General features: G+C 33.5%; 1 protein-coding gene across 1 annotated transcript; it reads left to right on the forward strand.

Moving 5' to 3' along the window:
• Positions 1-388: 388 nt before the first annotated feature.
• On the forward strand, positions 389-15,215 carry LOC128995901 (transcriptional repressor scratch 2-like). The gene is made up of 3 exons (XM_054420947.1): positions 389-990; positions 11,379-11,402; positions 11,940-15,215. The coding sequence occupies exons 1-3, from the start codon at positions 879-881 to the stop codon at positions 12,899-12,901; spliced, it is 1,098 nt and encodes a 365-aa protein (XP_054276922.1). The 5' UTR covers positions 389-878; the 3' UTR covers positions 12,902-15,215.
• The last annotated feature ends 4,293 nt before the right edge of the window (positions 15,216-19,508 follow it).

A 19,508-nucleotide genomic window follows, 5' to 3' on the forward strand; every position in this document is an offset into this window, starting at 1 on the left:
AGGTGCTGTGTCCGCGTTTATAAAATCACCACCAGAGCAATAACCGTCGACAAAGAGCAGTACAGGGTCCAATAAAGGGGGTCGGTTTGACTTATGCAACACTACCGCAGCCGCAACGGGACGTGTGCTGGGTAGCGACCAGGTAGCATCGGAAAACCGTTCAACGCGTTTCAACAAACGGAAGATCGGGACGGGGTGTCTAATTTCGACATGGCAAAACAGTAAAAATATAAAAAGCCACTTGTAGTGCACGCCAAGGTTGGGGGCGGCAATCAATAGACGGGGTGGGGGTGGGGGTGGGGGCTGTAACAGGTGTCGACGTGCACGGGTCGATAGCAGGGGGTGGCGCATGCGTCCTGGCGTACACCAGAGGGAGTGGTGCGTCAGTCTGTGCGCCGCCGATCAACAAGTTTCGACAAGTTGCAGTGGGCAACCCTAGTGCCGACTTGGCCCCTTCCTGTCTGCTTCTATTCTATTCTACCTCTACTCTTCGTTTCCGTGAGTGTTTCTTCAGTGTTAGTTCGACCCTTTCCGTATCTCGCGCTTCGACCCGAAACTCGCCGCAACAAAGTTTTAGTGAATCAAGTGTCTCCTCAAACGACCTTCCCAGCCGATCTTCAAGTGTTCGAAGTGCTTCGCCTCTACAGGTTGTTCCGTTTTGACCATGTCTACCTCCACCGGTCGTTGCTCACTATGAATTTTACAAACCCTACCGCAACACCTGTTGACTAATCGATACTGAAATCTCTTCGTTCTTCTCGCTTCTTCGCAATGATCTATTGAATTTACAAGTGCAACGAAGCAATACAGTGCCGAAAGTATACAAATGTTTCGTTCGCATTAAAGTTTTTGTTTTTACGTGCCACTAACCGGGAAGGATGCCTCGTTGCTACATGGTGAAGAAAGCCTGCAATAAGTACCAGACTCCTGCTAGGGACAGTGTCTGGTCTCCCCCTCCCCCCGTGCCGACGCCAAGTCACGAGGATAATCGTAAGTTCACTTTGGATTTATTATAATTCAAAACACTTTTATTTTAATTTTCGTTAAGATTTGTTTAGCTTAAAGTCCTGTTTTGCTAAAGCATCAACGCTAAACGTTTAATTCATCATCACTTTGACTAAAAGCTTCTTGTCTCCTTTGACAAAAATTGTGTTGCTTCATCAGTAAATTATTTCTTGCTAAAATGTGCAAATACTATTGTAACTTTTCATCAAATTAAAATAATATCAAAACTAATTAAGGTCCCAGAGATGATTTGATTAAAAGATATTTTTAAAAGGAAAAGAAATACTCACTTGGTAAAAATTTACGACCCACACGTCACCCAAACTAACTGAATTGTAAGATATTTGATATTTTCAAGATCTTATATCACAACCTTAGTTATGGAATTTAAGATTCCATTTTGGAAACATGAGTAAAGATTAAATTGAAATTTTTTCTTTTAAAACAACTTTGTACGATGTAAAAAATTGGGAGCGCTATCCATAACCAATCACAAATTATAAAATATTCCATTTTGTAATTTATTTTTCTATTAGTATTTTCTTAACGATCCACATTCAAATTACTTTGAGCACTGTTTGATTGTTTACTGGTCGATCAAGGTCTGAATCAAAAAGTAAAGTAGATATTATTTTTTATCTAAAGCAATGATAAATAGCCTATTTAAATGCCACCCACATGCAGTATCTAGAGTCTGACTTCATACATTATGGAGTCTAGACATTATTCAGAGCTCAGGTCTTTTCATATTTCCGCCGTTAACCTCCCATTTTCCTTCGCAAACTTCGACCTCCCATTTTTCAGTTCACTCTATATCATATAACATATTGCATCATTACGTTCTAAGCTGAACAGCTTATTTATATAATTCTCTATATTATAATGCTCATTGAGATCCAGTGTTGTTAATTTTGATTTAATGTTTTTTAAGGAATAAATAAAATCACAAATTTTACAATGTTAAATCACAGAGCGTGAATTTTAGTTTATTTATGGAAATGTAAAGACATAATTAGAATATTATCAAGTAAGACTATAGGATAATTATTATATGATAAACTTTGTATTCATTGAATAAAAATAACAATTTAGTATTATTGAGATAACCAGACGATATCCGTTATTCTGTTAGTCTGTCTAAGACTATGAAAGAAGATATCAATAAATGTACGTTTGTGAATCCAGAATATAAAAATCATAAAAGGCTAGTTTCTATAAACAGTTATACAGTATTATTACGATAACCAGACGATATCCGTTATTCTGTTAGTCTGTCTAAGACTATGATAGAAGATATCAATAAATGTACGTTTGTGAATCCAGAATATAAAAATCATAAAAGGCTAGTTTCTATAAACAGTTATACATAATTAAAACAGGTTAAACTTGACAAACAGAATAACACAAAATTATTTTTAGCTTTTTTAGCTGATAGTGATTACAGGTATGTTTATACATTCCATACTTTAAACTTTATAAACAAAACAACTAAAACTAAGTAACGTATAGTTTTTAGTAGCTTTTTTGATATGGTTATGTTGGTCTACTGTATTATCAAATGTTACAGCGTAAAAAACCCTAAATGTTACCTGAAATTCCATGGTTTATCCACTATGAACGATAATAACAAGTATCAAAAAATATAATGCTTGGTCATTGGTTATTGTGTAATTTGTTTATTGGATAAATAACTTTCATGGTCCTCGTATTCACATTAATGTCCATGAATAAAATAATAAGTAGGCCTACAGATAAAAAGACTAAATCAAGAAAAACTGGCTGTTCTAATGTTAGTTGACCTAAATTAATTAATTAGTTCTCAATCCTAAAAACAACGTCTTAACTGCACACATCGCTATGAAAACATTTGCTAAGAATACTTTTTAAATCCCTTTGTACACGAAAATGGCTATATACATACAGCTGGGTTAAAAATCGTCATTTTACATTCTACCAAAACATTAGTTTTCCTGACCCAAACAGATAATTGATTGTCCCAAACACATGGTTTTATTCCAAAACAAATGAATGAATCTGACAGCTGACTTTTGTATCTATTGTAAAACAATAATAAAAAAATTTGAAAAAGAATCCCTGAACTGTGAAAAAGTGTTTATTGGTTTATTAAAAAATAAGAACCTTTGTGTGATAATTCTCATGTCAATGAAACGTTTCGTTCACTACTCGTCCCAAAGTTTAATTTTGAGGCCTAATAGTTTCCGCACTTGGTCGTAAAACAACATCTTGCCCCAAAATGTTCCACTTTCAAGATAAGTAGAGAAATATACTACTTTAAAGATCCTTTAAAGTGTCTGTAGTGTAAAGTACCTTAGTGATTTGATTGAAATATGCAGTGAAATTAATATGTTTATTTCTGTTGATCTTTACAAAACCCCCGTAGAATTCCGAGAATGTTAGGGTAGTTCTATTGTGTGTTTAAGCTGACTATGTTATTCTGAGTCTTACATCCCTTAGGATTTAACTTCCCTCAAGACTCCCCCATCACTATGCAAGAACTATCCTATAGGATTATAGGATTATGCTAGAAATATTTTAGTGGTCGGTTTAACAAAAACAGAAGATGATTACAATGTTAAACCATTATTGACAAACTTATAATTTGTTGTAATTAAAAACTACACAGAATATTACTTGTGTGACTTTTTGCAAATGTAAGATCAAAAGAGGCCATGTACTTCCTAAAAATATTAAAACTATGTACTGCAATACATATAATTAACGATGAGAAATTATTTTTAACAATGAATAAAACTTTAAACTCTGCAATAATTTGAAAAATAAATGTTTATTTATATAGAATTGTCAAGTGAAATAATAAAAACCAGAGTACCCTGAAATTCATTTTTATTTAAACTGATACGTATTTCGGCACTAATGCCATGATCACAGTATGAGCTATATAAAAGTATGTAAACAAATAAAATAAATAAATAGTTGATAACATATGTTTTGAATTCATATTAAATTTTGATTAAATGGTTAGGTGTATTTTTTTTTTACATGTAAATGTGCAAGATTCTTCCCTGATTTGTCTGATTTTTTCATGTATTGGATTTTGCTTTTGTTTTTGCATTACATTGAGAATTTGGTCGCCGTATTCTTTTGAGTGTAGGTATATTTGTAGCTCTTCTTTTATATCCATTTTTTCACCCTTTTTTCATAATTTAGAATTCTGACACATTCTTCTAATTTGCCATAATTGTGATTATTTTCTAATCTGTGTTCTGCATACATTGAGCGTTGGGATGTTTTATTGTTTGATTTTACGGCTTGGATATGTTCTTTGAATCTGCATGAAAATGTTCTTCCAGTCTGACCAATGTAGAATTTTTTATAATTTGTTGCTTCTTTCCCGTTGCAATGGGCATATAAAACTACTTCCAGTTAAGAATAGTGTTTCATTTAAACTAAACTTTACGTATCTCATACACCATAAATCCACATACGTTTCCTCTTGTAGCACACAACGACACAACGTTTATTATCCCAAAGGAACTTTTATTAAGTGCAAGTATTCATGGAATCCACAAGCATTGCAGACTGCAGAGGCGCATCTTTCATTCCTCGAATACCTCCTCTACCACGTCGGTGTTTCTCGAAAGAATTTAATCAACATTTCCGCTACCCGGTAGTAGCGAATGTATTGTTTAAACTCAAATTTCCTCATACTGGAAAGGGTTTATTGGTCAATACTTTTTAGAAGAATATTTTGATTTGCTAAAATTGATAAATATAAACGAACGACAGCCTTCCGTCAAAAACGTGGTGATGGCACTCTAAAACTATCTTTAATTACGTTTTGAAACTTATTGCACGCATTACGATTTGTCCTACGTTTTACTTCAAGTTTTATTTGTGTAATAATTGTTGATGTTAAAAAAAGATATGCAGACGAATGCGTTTATTTGTCTACCCAGGAGTTTAAATGGAACCGTGGGTAGTACGTATCAATTGATCAACTGATCAACAAATTAATTGATAAATAGGGAATGAAAAGTGTGACATAGAATAATACACCCCATTCTAAATAAAATCTAAACTGGGTGCATTAGCAAAAACTAAGATTATCACCCCTGTACAGAAATACCAGAAATGCTAGTTGTAGGCATATACTCATTTTAATTTGTATTGAAATTAAAACTTAGTTTATATATTATTGGTGTATTTTTTACGGTAATCCTAAGCGTCAATGTAAATGTGTGTGGCCCATCAGCAAATTGACATTTTCAAACTACCTATTTCATTGTATATTTAATACTAAAACAGTTACCCCCCCCTTTGACCCCCCTTCCAATGGACCCCTTCCTTTAATGGACCCTTTTGAATAATTCACTAGCCAAAATGCAATCCAAGCTTGACCCATATTTACTAAAAGTAATCCTATCCCAAATTAATTCAAACTATATAGACGTTATTTCTTAATTTCGTAGTTGATTGTGGACATTTTCCATCACAATTTTTTGAATTACAATACACAATGTTTCGGGATTTAAAATTTGATCCCATCCTCAGGTGAAATATAATCCAGCAGCTTATTACAACGAACAATCCACAAAACAAAACCTAAGTTGGAAGTTGGAAAGGATGTGGATTGTATTTTACCATTGTGATGTAATATGTCCGCAATAAACCTTTAAACAACATTAAGTTATGGTTTCTGTATAGTTTGAATTAATTTAATAAAAAATAACATTAACACAATTAGCTCACCATAACAATTAACTTCAAACAAAAGACCATTACTTTATTATTTTATGACAAAGGCAAATTAATCACGATACAGAGTAATGCAAGAAATCACCCAGCTCATTTAGCAGCAGACATTATTGCAGTTTAATCACAAATGTTTGAATAGGAATTCAATTAATTTTATCGTGGTAGTAATTGTCTTTGATTTATCCCATGTCCCCAATAGCTATCGATAGTTTGATTAACTACAACATTAATATTAGCATTGGTTGGTGTAGAATTAGGTCAACCACACAGACAAGGCAAACGCTACTTTGAAACTTCAAAATTCAATATCCTTCACGTAATTTGGTGTTAAATTGTAATGATAAGATGTGTTAAATTAGAACAATTGCCAAAATAATAAAAATTTATAAAACTTTTAAAAACGATGTGGGCAGAAATGCAGACCTCACACCTGGTCTAATTTTACAGATATTTGGTACACTAATCCATGGTGTTACTAGACTATTTTATGTTTTTTTTTAATTTAGATTTTTATGGTAATTTTCCCATAAAACCCCATTTATAACGGAAAATTGTATTTTAATAAATACGTTCACACGATTTTGATCACAATTTAGTCTTTTTAACCTTTAAAAAAACTGGACAGCCCGTAATGCTGCAAAATTACGGTTCAACAGTCATTGCAAAACTTTTGTGTTCATACCCATAAAATATCATAAGTTATTATTCCCCCTGCTTACAAAGGTTGTTGACAAGCTATGGTAGAAAGTATTTGTGAGATTGCTGATAATGTTAATTTCTTTTTAATTTGCAACCGAAATTTTGGCTAGTTTATTGTTTTAATAAGCTGTATTAGCTTTGGGATAATGACCACAATGATACAGATTAATAACAATTTTAAGGATATATACATATACCTTTATTTTGTATACCAAAGTACCAATGTTGATTTGTTCGTGTATGTTCAAAGTTTACTGTGATATCGAATGGTTTGCAAATACATTTATTTTTTCTCAATAATTATCCCGGAAGACTACCCTTTCCTCATGTAACATTGACCATTTCAACAAACTTACTCAGAAAAATAATTTGCCTCATTGTGTAGTTGTACCCATAACGAATTGCATACAACAAAGAAATAATTTCTCTATCACTTAGTTGTTTTGAGGATTATCCACGTTTCTATGAACAATGTGTTCATCACTAGTAAACTGATTTCTTAAATAAAACACTCTTCGGTGGAAATATTATTATTATTTATCTCCATTTCCAAAAGAAGATTTTAAGATCCAGGATACGTCTATAACTTTTTTAAAGTAGGTACTAATAACTCAAATATCTGTTAAACCTAACACTGTAAGGCTGGGAACTTTTTTTTGTAAATGCACACCAATTGAGACTCTTAGGTTTTAGAACTACTTATAAACTAAAAACTCAAAATGGAGGTGAAATATTCGAAATACTAATAATCAAATCACTTTTTAAACCTAACACTTTAAGGTAGAACACATTTTCATAAATATATACAAAATGGAAGCTTAGACTCTAAAAGACGTCTTAAAGTTTAAAACTTTAAACGGTGGGAGGAACATTTGAAGCGGAAGGTGGACTTGAGGTAATCAGTCCAACTTGGTAGTACAGTCGAGTAAAGTTGTAACACTTCTGTGATAGGCTGCGGCAGTGACTGCGAGAGTCCGTCAACTGAATAATAATCACAGGATCATTGCTGCAGTGGTGGTTGCCTCAAACAAATCCTTGAATTTACCGTTAATTCAAAACGAGTTCTGGAATCAAATTTGTATAAATTGAACCGGTCAAAAGAAACCTAGGTTAATGAATAGCCAATGGATTATTTGTAAGCTTTATATATAGTTTGGTTTATCTGTATGAGAAAGAGTTTAGGATCATCTATCTTTCAAGTTTTATAATTGTAGGTTATTTTCTTAATAACCAAATAAAAATAATCAAATTAAAAGGAACAAAAACACAACACCTAGTGTGAATAATTAATTTTCCAATTATTTTTCTTTCACGAAATTACATTAGCTTGGTCCAGTGACAATATTATGTTATTACTCTTTGTTAATGGTATATAGGAGGCAGTAAAATAACGCAATCAACAAATTAGCTGATATAACTAAACTGATTGTATTCCCTGATTGTAGATTAATTATTGAAATAAGAAGTAATTGGTTATAGCAAAAACATAGGCTAGAAATAGGACTTATATTTGACAATATTCCAAAAATAAAGATCATATGACCTTAACATTTTTGTTTCGTGAAAAGTATTAAATTTAGGATCAGCTTTTACCATATTTAAGGAAGTGTATTTGTAAAGTCAACAATGAAATAGATGATGAAAAAAGTTTAAGGTCAGAGATCCATTACTAGGTCGTGTGGCCATTTTATCCATTATTGGTTAGAACTCCAAATGTTGTGTGATTAGCTGAATATAATTGTAATATTTATTTGAATTTAGAGATTGCAGCAGTCAACATAATGTCACTTTATAGTCACAACGTAATCATTACCTTTCAAAAGTCACTTAACAATATTGAAGGAGATAATGCATGTTAATACTCTTGACACAGTCAACTTGTAGACACTGAGCATTTCTATTTTATTGAGTTATAACTGTAATCTGTTCACCATTGAAATTAATTCAAACTTGTATCGACGTCCAGTGGTAATACTATTGACTATATGTGCACTTAGGTTTGCTACTACAAGGTGCCTACAAATATTTCATACTAACTTAAGAATCATTAAAGTGTTAAACATTTATATTCTATGAATAAATATAAACAACCAAATCTGTATTTACGGATAAACTATGATTGTGCACAGTTATTCTTAATCTACTATTAATTAATAATAGTAGAACTTTATAATAAAATACTCTATCGAACTAATACTATATTTTAACAGAATTTGCTACTGAAAATCAATTGTTAGACAAAGTGTTCAACATTTCTAGTGATATTTTTTAGTAATACCTAGTAGGAAACAGCATTTACAAAATGTTCATATTGAAAAAATAAATACTGTACTGTTACATCCACAATCAAATCAAGAGACATTATGGCAAAGTCTAACCAAATTAACATTATTCAAGTCAACAGTTCACTTCTAGCTGTTAGCTGACCATACAGCTTGGCAATAAGCGATACTATACACAAACTAATAATTATATTTCAAAATCCTGTTATTTTTGTTGTTGCTGTATTTGTATGTCTATAGCCTTTTCCATTGTCTATACAATGGATTTTGTGATCATACATTAAATGTGTCTATGTTTGTTTATAAATTCCCCACACTGGAAATACACTACTACAGTGTAAGTCTCATAGCAAAATCCAGACTCGGGACGGTTTTTTTTCGTTTTATTTCCTCAGAAGCCAAAACACCATCCGTTAAAATTCGTATGATGATATGTCATGTCAATGATATGTCATTAGTGCTATAAATAATACAATTGACTATAATAGTGATAGGTTATACCATGTACAGGTTACTTGAAATTGATGTCAAAGTATATGTCAAATATAAGTTTCACCATTTGGTTAAACTGTCCACTTATGAATAAATACGTTAAAATTCCATTTTAATCACAAATAAAGTAAATCACCTCATTGCATTTTAGTTTGTTTTTGCCTTGGTATTTGAATACTGTTCCTAATCACTAAATGAAATTAGCTAATTAAACATTCTCATTACAAAATGACCGATATGAAATAGGTCAATAGGATTCAATTGTGCTTATATACATAACTGTTACATCGTTATATACATAATCTTTCCGTTGCCAAACTGGAAGATTATTGAATATGGGAAAATATTTCGTAATTTCATTCAGAAGTAACCTGTTAATGATAGAAAAGATCATGCAATACTGTCATTACCTTATGAAATAGATAAGGACGACTAGCAAATTAAAAAAAAAAATAGATAAAACCCCAGGACACTCGGGGCAAAGCCCTAAAGTAAGTAACCTTCATGGTTACAAATCGTTGCTATGCTAAATCATTATCTTTCTAATGACACCTTAAACTTAAAACCGGTTAGGTAAGACGGATGAAAACGGGAGGTAACAGAGAAACCCTTATTGTATCAAGTATAGGGAAAAGGATAAGTAAAACTAAAACAGTAATTTAATAGAACATGGATATACATTATTGAAATCCAAAAACTAAACAAATACAAATTAGGTACTTTTAAGAAATACAGCAACGTAAATATTTTTGTAGGTCTAAGAGAACGTGTTTTACTGTATTGGGTTGCGGATGCTACACTTCTAACTATGTAAGGGGTCACGTTCCAAGTATATTGTGACAGTCCAGTTATCAGTAGTGGCAAAACGTGGTACCTTCGACTACTGATTATAACTAGACGTGTCATTCCCAAGTTGAATTAGTCGATAAATATTAAAATCAAAATGGTCGTAGTTGAATTAAAAAACTACCGACAGAGTATGCCGACGAATTTTTCCAATCTGTGTCAGGTATACCTAATTTTTTAAGGAAAGTAAATAAAAGAAACGTCTTATAACACTTAAAACATATATTTACGCCTATACTGTTACTCGTCACGAATCTTCGCCTATTGGGTCTGATGATGATTGGAGTGTCCAATCGAAATCGATCACCACTTACCATCTGTTTTGTATATTTACCGTCTTGTGAGTAACAGTATAGGCGTAAATATATGTTTTAAGTGTTATAAGACGTTTCTTTTATTTACTTTCCGTAAATTTAATAACACGTACAATGCTGATCAAGAAGTTATTTACCTAATTTTTTACCCAGCCATAGTGATAGGACTAGTAAGCCTATTGTACTACACCCCTAAGCTTATTTTAAGCTGTAGTATATTTTTAGTCACATCGCTTACCACAGTAACAACAGCTAAGGGAGCAAATCAAATTTTAGACAATATTGAGTTCTGTGTGGGGTTCTTTCAAGGATGTTCATATTGAATATAAAATAGGCATACAGGTGGTTCGTACAACAGCGCTGTGTATTTCAGTACAAGTCCAACTGTGTTACAAAATCGGTCCACAGTATATCCATTTGTTGCGCATTTATAATAAACATTCACATTACAAATCTACGTAAGTGTGTGTTGTCAGTGAGGGCCGTGTTTGAAATGTTAGGAAGGATAAACATTTAATTTTGTTGATCCCGGTTTGTAATATTCATCTGTCCTTTGTAAATCAATGTATAAAAATGTAGTTTGACATATTTTAATAAAGTTACCATTCCGTACCGATTTTTTGCCATAAGTGGTCAATTTTGTTTCATTCAACTAAATAATTAGCTAAACACGAAGTTTTTTAGAGTATCGCACCATGACCATCCTAATGAGCAAAACATATGCCGCAATAAGTAGTAGGAGTAAGAATTTATAACCTTTTTGAAAATATTCATTACAACCAAAATTAATTATAGGAAAACATCTTACAGTTTGTTAGCTTTTGAGTGATATTCATGTGTTAACACAATAGTGTTTTTAATCCAATGTTTAGTAGGCTACGACTATAATATTTTTATTTTATTATTCCAATACATCTACTGTATACTTAGTTTTCTAATGGATATCCTAACTTACATATTGTGATTTTTATATATTAGTCTAAAAGATCATGTTTTGTTTCAGGAACGCCGCCAGACAGAAATATGGGTAAGTAAAAGTAAATATAATTTTACAATTAATAATGAAGAAATTTTAATGAATTTACAAAGCAAAGTTTTTAAAGAGATTGGTGTTTTCTTTCTTGTGATTATGTGAATGTCTTGATTGTCTTATGATCGCCTGCTTTATGCATATTACTCCTATAAAAGTATTATTAAGTTATTGCTTGTTATCGAGCATCTCTCAATTCAAACGGTTACTAAGTATGATCAAGCATGTTTAAATGCAGAAGAGTATGAATATCTTAATACAATCATAAACCACAATGTGTATTAAACTCACTTTCATCGTCTGCTTAAAGAATAGCCTGTATAGTAAGCCTGTATACCATTTATGCGTAAATGTAAAATTCCAGATTGCAGTGCCAAAAAATTTGGATAGTCAGCTTTTGAAAACTGAAATAGTGATCTACCTTTTCCTTCTAGGTATTTCTTCTAAGCCAAATATTATTCTAAGGTTGAACGTTTTACAGGAAATACTAATCTACCTTTGGTTAGTTGAAACACATCCTTCTCCCTGTTCCAGGCTACATGCAGGAGTTCATACCCGAGGAGCGGTGCAGGGAGGTGCTCGGTCATGACGGAGGAATTCCTATCTTCCGTATGAGGAGTGTGGAAGAGACCGAGGCTGCTCACGACCTCCTGGAGCTGTCAAGATCACTGCCTCCCCTGCCTGCACCCGGCGTGGTCACCGTGCCGTCAGAGCCTGTACCCGTCACCGTCACCGTCCAGGAGCCAGTCCCAGTCTACCACATATACGAGCCTCACTACCCCGCCCCTCCACCACAGCCTCCCCTCACCCCTCCTACCTCAGAGTACTCCTCCGACGCCGAGAACAACAACCCTAACCCTCAGGCCACCGAGAACTCTCAAACCGCCAACTCGGCCGTCATTTACACCTACGACGCCTTACTGGTGTCGGACGGGAGATCCAAGAACAAAAACACCAAAAAATGTGCTCCATTAAGTCCGTCCTCGTCCGAAGACAGCGTTTCTACCGAGGTAGAAGAAGTGAAGACGGGTAGGTACACCTGCAGCGAGTGCGGCAAACAGTACGCCACATCGTCCAACCTGTCGAGGCACAAACAGACACACCGGAGTCTCGACTCTCAGGCGGCCAAGAAGTGCATGACCTGCGGCAAGGCGTACGTGAGCATGCCGGCCCTCGCCATGCACCTGCTGACCCACAAGCTGACCCACGGCTGCGGCATCTGCGGCAAACTCTTCTCCAGACCGTGGCTGCTGCAGGGACATCTCCGGTCACACACGGGGGAGAAGCCGTACGGGTGCGCTCACTGCGGGAAGAGCTTCGCCGACAGATCCAACCTGCGCGCTCACATGCAGACGCACTCACTCGACAAGAACTTCGAGTGTACCAGGTGTCACAAGTCCTTCGCTCTCAAGTCCTACCTCAACAAGCATCTGGAGTCCGCGTGTCTCAAGGACGACGACGGACCCTCTCAAGGACACTTCATAGACGTTGAGTAGCATCAAAGGACCTTTTCAGTGATTCAGTTCGCCGGTGTTCTTCCCGATAAAGTTAAGGCGGACAGCGAATCACTCGAAAAGAACGTCTCCTCGACATAAACATTTGCAATTCCTCGAACGACTTTAAAAGAACTTTCTCGAAAAGATTAGTTTCTTACACGGTGCTACGGTTAACTCCAGTGTAACAGTCCAAGGTTATTAAATATTTAGTAATTCCTAATGCATGTGATATGATCGGAGTTATTAACATATTACTCTATACAGATATACTCTAGAGCTACGTGTATATATTTTTTTAGTACCAGTAAACGTAATTGATTTTGAACCTGAAAAGAAAAGAATCGCGATTGTATTTGAATTTATTATGAAACGTGTTGAATAACAAAATACTCATTATATTTTGCACTGTTAAAATACGAACGTACACATATCAAAAAGAAAATGAGACGAAATAAAGCCCAGTAACAATTTCTTTGCCGTTTTGTGTAATTTACAAGTACTCGACGTCGTATTTTGTGGAAAACGTCATTTACATTAAAAAGCTCAAACTACATTGTGAAGATAGTGATTCTCGGTTATAGGGGCCTTATTTCTAAATCCTGCAAACCTCTCATCTTTCTTCAAGAAATAAAACGATATCACTCAAGCTCCACCTGTCCTGTTCGAGTATCATTTCATTGTGTCAATTTGTTGTCAAAGAGTATTTTCACTTACTATTGTGATGATCTATACTACGATCGTGTGCTTTTAACATGTTGAAGATTCTCATTGTTGACGTGGCTCGAGCTTGCGTTGAACCAATTAATTATATAAAGTTAACGATGGTGTAGAATGTATCATCTATTCAAGAAGCTTTATAGGTATCTTACCGTAGAAGTACATAGTTGATATTCGAATTTGTTCTGACAACGATATTAGTAGAGATTTTAGACGACCCGTTAGTAGATTCAACTAGATTTTTACATGTCGATGAAAGTTTTGATATTTTTCAAGTCATGACGTAATTACTTAGCCTATTTACCTGCTCAAAATATCGTTTATCACCAAGATATAATACCTTATAGAGTATATGCATTCGGTATGTAATATTTGATAGACTGTATTACTAGTGTAGGTATTTTTGGATAACACAGACGATGTAAAGTGATGATAGAGTAGATCCTGTACTTAAAACTTTGTGTTTTGTATATATCTAGCGTTCATTCCTCTCATAGCGATTATAAGATAATTATCTTTTTGAAACCGCTTTTATTGAATAAAATATTTTGTGATAAATGAGCGACTTTATGAAATAGACTCTCATTGAAATAAATGATAATATTTAAGGACTATTATTGTTTACGAATTTATTTGCTAATGTTTATTAGCGCTTTGCTTGGAGCAACGACATTATTTCATTGATAGTTTCATATTGGCTGTCATACGTGTAGAAGTGTTTATATCTGAATGTGGGAGAGTCGACAAAGTCTCGTTTTGGTTTCCAAAACTCTTTTCATTTCTTTATGTTCATATTATATATACATTGATGCAAGTACTTGTGTATGGACGCATTTGATTTATTTTTAGCCTGTTCAGTTACCATTTATTTACATTATTACTTGTCCTATTCGTCGACTCTTCTAGTAGACCGATCCGGAGGTATTTGAGCAATAAGGTAGTGGTAGTAAACGTTTGCTCAGATCCCGTAAGCTAGACAATATAGTGCGACTCCATTTACAATTAGATACATTCAAATGTGCGCCATTTTACTTTTAGACCATTGCTACTCTTCTGAGTTCAAACGCTTGCCTACGCTGCTTGAAAATATTTGAAAGGTTTTTTTTGACAACTTGTTATCTATGAGAACACCTCCATGTTTAAGATTTTGAAAAGCATTACCTACGTAAACGTAAATTATTTTTTATTTTTGCCTGGTTGCCAATAATATTTTTACTAATTGTGATTTCATGTATATTTTAACAAGTAACTCATCAGTATGGTTTTGAAATTCAATTTTTGATTTATATTGTATAATTGGTTAGATCTTATGTAAAAGTAATAGTTTTGTATAATTTACCATTTCGAATGATTAAACTTTGTAAAACGTTGTAATAGTACATTTTTAAACTTAAGATTTTTCCAGATATTTTGTAACTTTATAGAATATAGAGTAGATTCGCATGGTTAGAAACAAAAGAATTTACCAGCTCTGTAAACACCAATGGAAATTATTTTTAATTCATACATTATATATACTCAGAGGTTACGACACAATGTTGTTATAGCGACTTGTGAGAAAGGTAAAATAATGGCAATAAAATAGCAATATTATGTATTTACAATCTTATTTAACTTCCCATAATCCTTGGTATTTGTGATAAAGGCATGTGAAGCATGAAGTTTTTACTACAATATAGTTCAGAATACTTTACGTGTGGTTAGGTAAGTCTGACAAGACCTTAGTACATAAGGAAATTGACATAAAATATTGTGTGTACCAAAGAACAATTTTAAGTATTTTAAAAACTGTTTCAGTTTTTAATTGCTCATTAAAAAACATTAACACAATCATTAATTCTAAAGGAAACTGAATTAAGTGCATTTACTGCTACATCACTTGCATGATGTCTTTCTTTATAGACTCACTCTTACTTTGGTAGACTTGCTCTTACTTTACTCTCACTCTCACTTTTTCTTACTTTACTTTTACTCTTACTTTTTTTACTTTGGCACTCTTAACATTTGTTAAGTTTTCAGACTAGAACAACTATTAAGTTAACTTAGAGACTTAACCACATAGTAAGTTAAGACTACTAAATATTAGTTATTAATATCAATATTTATGATATCGAAATCATCAATTTGCATCTTAAAAATCATGATTACTAGATTTTTTTCAACCATCAACTTTTCAATTGAGCGAGGGAAAATATATTCCTAACAAACTTGATCATTTTGCAAGTTTTACTGTGCAATTTCCAAAATGATGAGATTATTTGAATCCTGAAAAGTACTGTACTAGATAAGTGTTACAGTAATATTGAAATAAACACAGTGACGTCGTTTTAACTAATGCTGTTTACAATCTACTTTTCAATTACAGGAGTACTACTGAAATATATCAATACGATGGGACCAGTGCTTGATTTGGGCAATTTATTAGGGAGCTTGTTTTCGAGGCGAAACGAACTAAGTTATTATTCTTGGTGAATAAAACTAATAATTTACGATGGGAACAATAAAATAAAGAGTGATTCACCTACCTCTATCAGGTTACAATTAAAATTCCAAGTAGCCTATCCAAAATCTTGTTTATAATCTAACTGTGGTAAAGCATTCAACTGAAGAGTTAGTTAATGAGTTTACAATTATTATTAAAACATGTTAAGAAGAAAGTTACTCAGCATATCTGGATTTTTGTAAGCAAACTCTAGAAACAAATCAAAGGAGGGGGCGAAGCCCTAAAGGAAATAACCTTCTTAGTTACCATTGGGCGCACATGAAAAGAGCCCAAAAACTCAGGCAGACGCTTGAAAAGCGCCCGGACCTCCGAGGTCCCTCCCAGGACGGTGCGAAAAGAGCCCGAGCTCTTCCTAGAACTTTCACAACGAGTCTTCTAAGGAGAAAGAACCAATAACACAGTTGAAACATGAGTTTCTTTACAATATTAAAAGATACACTGTTAAAAGATAAGTACATTATTAAAATATGGATTATTTAAAGATATTTACATTACTAAAAGATATAGTATGTTTACCTAACCTAACCTAACCCAACCAAACACAGCACTATTTCAGAACAGGAGTCGGCGTCCTCCTCCTCAGGTACCTGTGGAGACCCGGGCTCTTTCCATACTTAAGATTAGTGAACCTTTTTGGGGATTAAATTTTCGGGCACTTTGCATGTGCTCCGTTACCGTTGAACCGTCTGCTATAAGCTTTAAAATTACGCCTCAATCGTTACAGCTGTTTAGGTAAAATGGGTGAAAATGGGATGTTATAGAGAAGTTCCTTGTTGTGTTAAGTATACACACAAATGTTTTATTATTGACAATGTTTTCAAATTCGACACGTTAATTGGCATTTGACGTTTATTTAATTTAAATAACAAAATTGATCGGTAAAATTTATTTACTACTTGAATTAGCATAACCAACATGAAGATGAAAAATCAAATAAATAATTTTTTAAACTACAAACCCCCTGAACCTTGTTTTCTTTACCGGCACCGCCTAAATACATCTGCTATTTTCACCCACCTGTTGTTAGCTGTAACGAGAATGAGGTTTAGCTGTCGTGGGCGTTTTGTTCTCTCCCCTAACACACAACGGGGGATGAGTGGCGTGGGGGGGGGGGAGAGGGGTAGTTTCCATGGTGATGGTCGGGTTCCGATCTCCACCCTTAAAACATAAAGAATATTTTATCGTTACATAAACCAGACATTTACACAGCGACGCCACAGAACGTAACTTTTCGTGTAAGACAAGTTTACTTAGGTACAGCTGATCAGATAAACAGCTGTGCTGAAACAGCTGGGTGTATCAAAAGGAATATTTAACCACGGATATTATAACAGAAACGGTGAGGATGATAAACATAAACTAATGATGTCACTGGTTCAAAAGAAAACATGTTCGTATTATTTTTTAGGGTGTCAACCATGGCGGAAGGAAAATTAATAGGTGTGATATTCCCGTCATTTGCTGACGTCACACAGATTGCAAAAGAAATCTGCTGATGTATTGCCATATAAGTATGTATTTGTTTTGATTGATTTTTATTGTTTTTATAATTTTTCTGAATGGTAAAATGGTGTTTGCAATCTGATTAACGTCAGCATATCATGGGAGTAGCCCACCTATGTATTTTCCTTCCACCATGGGTGTCAATAAAACGTCCGAACCAATTTTTAATATTCGTGTATTTAACCAAAAACGCACAGTTTTTCATGTTTACGTTTTAAGTGAATTGTCACGTAATGATTTTGTTAAATGTGGCAATTATAAAGTGACAAATGAAACCACTATTAAACCGCGAGTAGTTTTTATTCAAAGTCAACTGCAAAACAGTTTAGCATACGATTTATTGAAAGTTTTCATAGTTTTAGATGCAATTTCGGTTACACTTTATAAACATTCTAAACGTATTTAATATATTATTGGAGAGGCCAAATACCACCAAGAGTATGGCCTACCCATGGCCATGGCAGTAAGTAAGTACCGTAAGTAAATTTGTTATTCTACTTATTATATAGAAAATAATTTTATTGACAATACCTTTATGAAGATCTTTTGTAATTTTTAGTTTTTTCTTTCACAAGATTATCTATTTTATAACTAGACAACTAGCCAATTATACCAATAGATAAATTAATACTCAATTATGTTTTGGCCAATTACGAAAGGCAAAGAAATAATGAAATGGCCCAAACCACAAAATTTCGCTTATAAATATTTGTACCATGAACTTCTAGTAAACATACATACATTCACTGGTGACACAAGACCAACCTTGAGTAATGCTCAATAATGCCTGAAAGTTTCATTACATTCTGTGGAGTGGTTTCGGGGTCCATAAGGTACACACACATATATATATGCATTGTTCCTCTTTTATAGATATTATATTGTAACGGTTGGTAGGCCTAGGCAACGTGTCAACCAAAATTATCTCAATTAATAGATCTGCATCTTATAAATGTACATAACTCAAGGCTAGTAAATTGTGAAAAAAAGGAATTTTGTACCGATAATACAGCTTAATATTGATTCTAAAATCTTTTTCTTGTTAACCTTTAAGAGCTTACAGTTTGCAATAAAGTTGAAGTATCGGATACAACCTTCTCCACAATCACGTACGGGAAGGTAGCAAAGTTTCCGCTCTAATTTGAGGTAAGTTATAAATCCCCTTGTTGAACTTTGTCGATGACATCTAAGAAGTTTATATGGCTCAAGATGTTTCAATAGTATTATAAAAAAAGACATTCTTTAATCGGATGTAGTACAAGACAAACTATTTGTTCACATAGTTTGAACAATTTTTGTGACTATTTTTTTTTTTAAGGTACCCTATTTGATATGTGTGTTTTTTTTATTACACATTTTTCCTTTTTTCTATTTAGCATATACAGAAATATACAGAAACATTAAAGTTGGTCATCTAATATAAAATGTAATAATTTAAAAAAATTAGTAATGGCTCTATAACTATTTAAACATCTTAAACTAAAGGATTTGTTATAGAATATACTCTTACTGCTAGACGTGTTTTTTTTCAGAGAGATATATAATAAAATCATCCCATACTTTTATAATTTTGTACACAAATTTATAATTTATAAAAATTTTGAAGTATCATTATTGGTCCCAAGCAAAACGTTTACTCCAAAATGACAATAGTTGTGTAAACCTACAATTAAAATATGTCAACGTATAACTGGGTTTAACCTTGCAACGAATTGTGCAAGTACAGCAAAACACAACGGTTTTCTACCTCGTAAACCACATTCTCTTAGTCTTGAAGGTGAAGCTTTGTTTTAAACAAGGAAGCCCCCAACTAGAACCATTCTCATTTCACGGATCCGACTAAGACAGTTCCTGCATACAAATTTCAACAGGAATGGGTTTTCA

Source organism: Macrosteles quadrilineatus, unplaced genomic scaffold, assembly GCF_028750875.1.
Source record: "Macrosteles quadrilineatus isolate MER2022 unplaced genomic scaffold, UCM_ALF_1.0 Scaffold_5__1_contigs__length_97177068, whole genome shotgun sequence".
NCBI lineage: Eukaryota > Metazoa > Arthropoda > Insecta > Hemiptera > Cicadellidae > Macrosteles > Macrosteles quadrilineatus.